At 46.2% G+C, this 7,855-nt stretch overlaps 1 protein-coding gene across 5 annotated transcripts in view; it reads right to left on the bottom strand.

The window, feature by feature from the left end:
• Positions 1–7,855, bottom strand: part of plce1 (phospholipase C, epsilon 1) — a 74,022-nt gene that overhangs the window by 40,892 nt on the left and 25,275 nt on the right. For 4 of the 5 annotated variants that reach the window (XM_056577760.1, XM_056577762.1, XM_056577763.1 and 1 more), the window contains exons 5-6: positions 2,096–2,271; positions 516–683 (exon numbers count right to left, since the gene is read on the bottom strand). In XM_056577760.1, the coding sequence (XP_056433735.1) occupies positions 516–683; positions 2,096–2,271 (344 nt within the window). Of the gene's footprint in view, positions 1–515; positions 684–2,095; positions 2,272–7,182; positions 7,289–7,855 lie in introns of those variants that run through there. The other variant, XM_056577764.1, reaches the window with a different exon arrangement.

Genomic DNA, 7,855 nt, shown 5'->3' with positions numbered 1-7,855 from the left:
GAGCTCCATACCAAATACAGTAAACAAGCTCCTTCTCCCTCACCGAGGGAAGGTTCAACTAAGCCAATAGCATTAGCATATTAGCGTCCTACATAGAGCTCAGTCCCACCTTCTGAGACCGGTGGCCAGGAAGGTGGAGGTTATGAGACTTACGACTACATAAGCTTTCATACGCAGCCTAACTATTTCTCCAAGTTGAATGAATGTAAAAAAAAAGTTAACTATTAAGTTAGTTAGCCAAAATGATTGATTATTATTGATTGACATATTACAGACATCTCTCCTACCCTGAAGCAATCTAGAATGAGGTTTAGATACGAGCTCATCTTCAGATGATGCTCTTTCCCCTCACTCTCGTGCTCAAATAGAAATACAAAAATACAAATGCTTGGTATGGGTAATGTACATTTCCATTTCCCAAGCACATAGAAGTATGAAAAATATGAAAATAATGAATAAATTGTTTAAATATAATCCAATACCATATGGATACACACTCATTCCCCCGCCCTCACCTCATTGAAGCGGGCCACCAGGTCCTCCACGGCGTTGCGTCGCTGAGCATTGTGGGTAGAGGAGGGCGGGCCCGACAGGGAGGCCTTGAGGCTGGGGTGACGCTTGGTCTGACCCTCAGTACCCCCCAGATCCCGGGTCAGGAAACACAGGTAGTCCAGCGGAAACACCTGGAGGAATGGGGATCGGATAAATGAATGAAGGAATGATGGACGCATGGAATCATTAATGGATTCATTAATGGATCCATTAATGGATGGAAGGTGTCCTTAAACAACCCCAAGTCTAAATGTGGGGCGGTTCAGTCAACCTGAGCTTTATTTAACCCTTTTATTGAACTCATCGACTACAGCAGAGTGTTGGTTGCGTATCGTGTTGGTACATTTGTGAGTGCAAGTGTGTGTTTGTGTTATGCGTGCATAACAAGACTGGTTATAGGATGAGTTATGGCCAAGGATGTAACCTAATAGGCATTGGGGGGGGGGGGGGGGGGGTGGGGGGGGGGGGGTGCATAGACTATGAGATCTGAACCCTTGTGGGGGTATGTGAACCCAGGAGGAGTTGAATATAGGCGGCAGTGACTGGTTCTACACTTCATTGCCTGTCTATACTCATGTAGTGTATAGAAAGATATGTTTTGCATGCTATTTTCAATGTTTTGTATATTTCTTTTTTATTAATACACAGGATCAGATGTTATAATCCCTTGTGCCAAAAATCCAAGGAAAACACATATTCAAAAGCCCCTGTTTAAATCAACCTTCTAAGCACGCTGGCTACTGAGCTAACAACCAAAGGTGAAAAACACGAGACGACTAACCCAACTAACAGCAGTAAATACAGCAGTTAGCAGTAAGCTGTAATTATTTTACCATCCTGCAATTCTGTGCTGTGACGCCCGTGTTTACCGTCTAGGATTATTCGAGTTTATCGTTGCACTATTTCATTTGCTTGATCGTTCCACGTTATTGTAATCTAATTATCCATTTCATTCTGAAATGTTATTAGTATTGATGCGCCACACACACACACACACACACACACACACACACACACACACACACACACACACACACACACACACACACACACACACACACACACACACACACACACACACACACACAGGACGTCCGGCCCCCAGTGCTGCTGGAGTGACTCAGGCCACCAACGTATTATTATGCATCGAATTCAAATTAATTAACAACGGATGAAGACACTACACTCGGGTATTTAATCGAGCATTTAATCATGCATATAAAATATAAATAAATATAGATACAATTGTTCTATCTATATATATATATATATATACACGTTTTTCAGAGTTCAAAGTTTGGACTTTCAATAAATATAAATAATATGTGTCTCCACACTGAACCTCAACGGTTTTGACATGTTGACCAGAGAGCAATGAAAGAGATGGCTTCGACATAATTACGACCAAAATATCATCTTTCACGTGTCTCTGAACTAAATTATGTTGCGTCTGTTCTCAGGTGCAAAAATATATTTGAATATATTTGAATATTTTGAGTGTCTCCAGGCGGTGTAATCGGGCAGGGGGCCCCGGGGCCCTCACCCGCTGGTACAGCTCCTGCTCCTGCTGGGTCAGGATGCAGGCGATCTCTTCGGGGAACTGGGCCAGGGACCGCAGGTCTGACAGCTCCCTGCTGATGGCCCCCGCTACCACGGGGGCCGGCGTCGCCACGCCGACGCCCCCGCTGCCCCCCGTCGTGCTGCCGGAGACCTGGCGCTCTAAGGGGGGGGGAATAAAAAAAATGACATTTACATGGTTTGTTTATATTTGATTTTCAATTGATATAAATATATATTTATTTATTTATTTATTAACATTTCAAATAAGTTAATTTCTGATCCTCCGGGGAAAAAAATAACCTTTGAGAGAGGCTGTATTGAAACTCTTCTGGAAAGTCAGGCATCGCCCTGTCTGCCATGCAACCTCCCAGTTATGATCCAAGTTCACCATCTCTCAATCGGCTCTCGATCCAATTGACTTAATCAACTATAAAAGGCAGGCAGAAGTGTGTTCTGCTGTGGAGCAAGTGGCCTTCCATATATCTGGTTAACCATAGGAAATGTAAGTGCATTGAGTTTTGCAATAGTATGGCACATCCTGGCACTTTGTTTGATTGTATGGTTCCTCTGTATGCCTCATGTATTGGTGCGGTGCTTCGTATCAACTACGCCCGCTAAGGGACTACAGATGAAAATGAGCTTGTAGATATCTCTAGTGCGACAGAGAAATAAATAAAAATATAAATAATGGCAATGATTAGTTTGAACTACAGAATAAGTCAGTGTTCTAACCGGGTTGAATGCTGACGCAATGGTTGTGGAGTGCTGTCTGAGGTAGGCTGATATCTCTGAGTAAGAAAATGTAGATATCAATCCCCAACGCAATTGCACAGAAACCAAGACAGACACAGAAAAAAATTGAAATCCCTTCAAAACATTTGGTTGCGCTTTTAACTATTTTGACTTTTTAGAAGATAAAGCCGATCGAGGGCTATGAGTAATTTGTTCTGGGTACTAGCCAGTTGAATACCCACAGGTCTGGAAAACATACAATGGAAATGATGAAATACCAGGAATTGGACACACTCCTTCTGCTTATTGTCAACTGTCACACTACATATAGGCACACACACACACACACACACACGCACACACGCACACACGCACACACGCACACTCCCTCCCTCAAACATACATACACACACTCCCTCAAATGCAAACAGATACACACACACACACTCCCTTTAAAATGTGCACACACACTTCATAATGTACTGGGCAACCCTTGAGATGTGCTACAGGTAACCATGGTAACAAGTAACCGCTCAACAGGAAGAAAAAAAACACGCTTATTTACACACTTTGATTTATAGATCCGGCCCCCCGTCTCCTGTAATGAACTTGCGGTGTGTGTGCACATGTGTGAGTGTGTGTCTTCAAGGATTCGGCCGGTTTGTTAAGACCCCAGGTTAATTGTTGACACGGTCTATGACGACATGTAAATACGCTGGCATTTTTGTTTGACTCACCTTCTCTGGCGGTGAGAGGCAGTTGGCCGTCCATTGACACCCACTATATCCCAAGCGAGCGTTCGGCAGCTGTATCTTTGCGTCGTTCAACCAAAACAAGCGCATACAAACTGCACTGGCTGTATTCTCCAACAGTGCCCACAAACAAAACAAATCCACAAGTTTAAATCCTGTGTTTACACCTCACTGCACACGCTTATGGACTTAGAGGCCGAGGCGCAGAGCGAGAATTCTGTGTGAAGAAAGGGGCTGTTCATAATTCGGAATCATATCACACGGCCTCAAACGCTGCCACTATCTTCACACAGAACGACTGCCCCCCCCACCCCCAAACCCCATCATCTGTTCAAGACAAGTTCCTCCTTTGATATGGAGATCAGCCAGCCTTTAAAATACGGTCATAATAACCAAATATTCAAACGGCGGTTCATTAACCCTCAATGTATTCTCCAGCCTTCAAGGGGAGACCACATGACGCAACAGACATCCGCTGAGGACAGCGAGATAATGGAGGAAGTACCAATCACAATATCTGCACAAGGATATGCACAAGGGCAGACAGAGAGTGGAGTGGATTGATGCCCTCTATCTTATCCATTCACTAGTCGCAATAGTCATCGAGCTGACCTAAGCGACTTTAGATTGAGTGAATTCAGATAGATTCATTCCTACGTTCATATATCAGGGCATCTTGCTCATGGATGGTAGGCGGACATTGGGGTTTGAACCTAGCACCATTTGGACTGGGACCTTTTGGATCCCCCCCCCACCTTTCTGAGTGTCTAGTTGCTGTCTTGGATCAAGCGAGATGTGGGAGTTAAGAGCTTCATGACTGGGTCTGCAGCCCGGGGCAGATAAGGCCCGTGCACACCCCAGACGTGTTGCTCCACTCCCGGCTATAAAACGCTGTGAGTCATCCTTACGCCCAGTCAAACAATCAGGCCGACATTCATCATCATTAAAGTCTTCTCTTAATTTACTCAAGTGTTCTTTTTTTATGGCAATTTATTGTTAATCTCATTTGAACTTCTCCAACGGATAGGTAATCTCTCTTCATTCTTAACTCGTTACTCAGCGGAGACGTTCAGACTGCATCGCAGAGGGAGACTTTCCCTTCTTTGACTTTCACTTCTTTTGGAATCTGCCTCTTAATGAATAAAGCTATGGTTGTTGAATGTGTGTTGTCCTGTTGGGAAGTTGACGGCTCCCTGCTAGTGAGAGAGACAGGGATCTGCTAGGTGAGAGGAAGGGAAACGCTTAGCGTCCACTTGGGGCCAACCTGGATGCATGTGCACGCGTGCTTCAGCACTCATCTTTATGCATGACCATGACCCATCTGCATGCACTACAAAGCCTCGGTGTGTGTGTGTGTGTGTGTGTGTGTGTGTGTGTGTGTGTGTGTGTGTGTGTGTGTGTGTGTGTGTGTGTGTGTGTGTGTGTGTGTGTGTGTGTGTGCGTGCGTGTGTGTGTGTCAGAGAGCATGTACGAGGGTGAGAGGGAAAGGATGACAGTGAGAGAAAGAGCGATAGTGTGGTGTTTAAGAAGGAGAGAGAGGCCGAGATAGAGTGCTTGCGTGTGCCTGTGTATGCACATCAGAATTTCTGTGTTTGTGTGTGTCCTAATGCATGTGTTTGTGTGTGCGCATCCTCAAGTGTGTGGGTTTATGCGAGTGTCCGTGTGCTCATCCCAGTGTGTGTTAGTGTGTGTGCGTGCGTGCTCGTGTGTGCTTTCATGCGTGCTTGTCTCTCTCTCTGTGTGTGTGTGTGTGTGTGTGTGTGTGTGTGTGTGTGTGTGTGTGTGTGTGTGTGTGTGTGTGTGTGTGTGTGTGTGTGTGTGTGTGTGTGTGTGTGTGTGTGTGTGTGTGTGTGTGTGTGTGTGTGTGTGCACCTCTCTATAGTGCAAGTGATGAACCCCCTATTTCAGCTCGAATTCGGACACTGAGATCAAATCAAAAGCTGATTTTACCTTTACTACCCCTTTAATGGCGCTGTGATTTTGAGCGGCATAAACGCACCCTCGTCTCTGGGTCTCACACACTTTACGCTGGACGAACACAGGATACACGGCCCACAGGAGACCCCTTAAATACAGGTCCTACACACACACGCACCAAAACACATATGCATATGCTCACATGCATGCCACACACACACACAAACCCAAGCACACACACACAAAATAGGCCTGTTTAAAGCAGTGAGGCAGGTGCAGCACAAACAGCGGTGGAAACTGCGCTGGATGTACTGTCTGTTACATTTCATTGGAAACATTATTATTTTTTTATTTTTATATTCTAATTAAATAGAAGCTGTTCATGCTATCGTTTATGTTTTATTTTCATATGTTTTACTACCTTGGATATAGAATGTGGTGGAATCACTAATTCATTATTATTATTCAGTTCACATCAAGAAGAAAGTGTGAAAGGATTAATAGTAGTGATTAATAGTAGTGATAAATATCAGGAGACCAGAGAACACGCATGCGCGGCGCGCACACACACACACACACACACACACACACACACACATCCTTAAGCAATGAACCAACAACAAGCAAGCACTGAGAGTATTCACTAACAAGCTTACTCAAACACACAGAAATTGGTGTGTGTGCCTGTGTGTGTGCATATGTTTGTCTGAGGTTGATGACGGATTGAAAAGATGTCAGGAAATGAACCAGAAATTGAACCTGAAATATCAAACTAACAGCACACCACACAAACAGAAACACACTCGCACGCAGAGTTGATCCCGGACTACATAAATCCCCTGTCGTGGTAGGCTACTAAGCGCACGGATCAGCAGGCATCAAAGAACACAAGTACACCACATGTTTCTTCGACCCCCACAGACCAAGAATGGAACAGACACATTGTAGGGGAGAAGACCCTCAAGTCAAAACAAAACCAATACAGAAAACTGTGTTGACTTCTCCCCGCCTTGTCTTCCTTCTTTTACGTTGCACAACACAAACCTGTAAAATGTTTTAACGCGAGACGTCGGCCGGTCTTAGTTTGAAAGATAGCTGGGGGGGGGAAAACGGAAACAGAGCCAGACAGACGGCAATTCCACTTTCACATTTACAACGCCAAATTCAAAAAACGAGCCGTGATCTCAGTTTTGTTGTGTTGGTCGACCGACTCTCTGTCAAACTTCAGCCTGCTTGAGACACGTTCACAACCACCACATCCCAGCCTCAGGCGCTCAGTCGCTCAGTTACACACACACACACACACCGGCTAGCTCTCAGCCTCCACACGCGGGCCGCGGGACCCCGGCTCGCCGTCCAGTCCGCAGAGAAACACACAGCCCTCTACCACACACACATCGCACACACACACCCCCCGATCTGCACAGCTCACACATGTCCGACTCACCCGAGGGGTGGAGACAACTTAACGCACGCTAGAGTACAGCACGCACACAACACGCACGACGCAGCCACACACACACACACGGCTAACTTTAACCCTTGTCATCTGGAAAGCAGACACCGCTGCTCCCAATGAGGTTTCTCCCCCTTTAGCCCCCTCTCTGTCGGGCAGTAGCGGAGATAGAGTGTTGAAGACGAGGCTACGGGGGGGGCAGGGGTTACTCACTGCCGAGCTTGAGGTCTTGGTCTCTGTGGGAGGGCTTCATCATGTCTCCCGCGCAGATTAAGTCCAAGTGGTCCGGTCAGCGGTAGACCGCTCTTGGAACTGGGAGATCGCACAACGGCCAGCGCGAGAGATGGAACCGGGGAGACACATTTCAGCCGACACCCCCCCCCCACCCCCCCCCTCCCCACACATACACACACCCACACCCTTCTCTCCCCCCTGATCCAAGCACTGTGCTGTCTCAAGCAGCCTCCCTCTCTCTCTCTCTCTCTCTCTCTCTCTCTCTCTCTATCTCTCTCTCTCGCTCTCTCAATAATTTCTGTCTCGCCCTCTTCCTGAACCTGTATGTCTCAATAATTTCTGTCTCTCTCTCTCTCTCTCTCTCTCTCTCTCCCTCTACCTGTATCCTGTATGTCTCAATAATTTCTGTCTCACATGTTATCTAAGAGACCTTCACCCTCTCTCTCTAATACTCTCTTTGTACCTCTCTCCCTTACCCTCAAGTCTCTCTCACTCAGTTTATACCTCGCTTTCCCTCCCCTCTGCTCTCTGTTTGTACTGCTCTCTCCCTTCCTCTCCACTCTCTCTCCCATAGTTGGTACCTCTATTGCCCTCCCCTCTCTCCCACTTCCTCTCTCTCTCTCTCTCTCTCTCTCTCTCTCTCTCTCTCTAG

This window comes from Gadus chalcogrammus, chromosome 18 (assembly GCF_026213295.1).
Source record: "Gadus chalcogrammus isolate NIFS_2021 chromosome 18, NIFS_Gcha_1.0, whole genome shotgun sequence".
Taxonomy (NCBI): Eukaryota; Metazoa; Chordata; class Actinopteri; order Gadiformes; family Gadidae; genus Gadus; species Gadus chalcogrammus.
The sequence above is the reverse complement of the archived record's forward strand: the minus strand, read 5'-3'. Positions and strand labels throughout refer to the sequence as shown.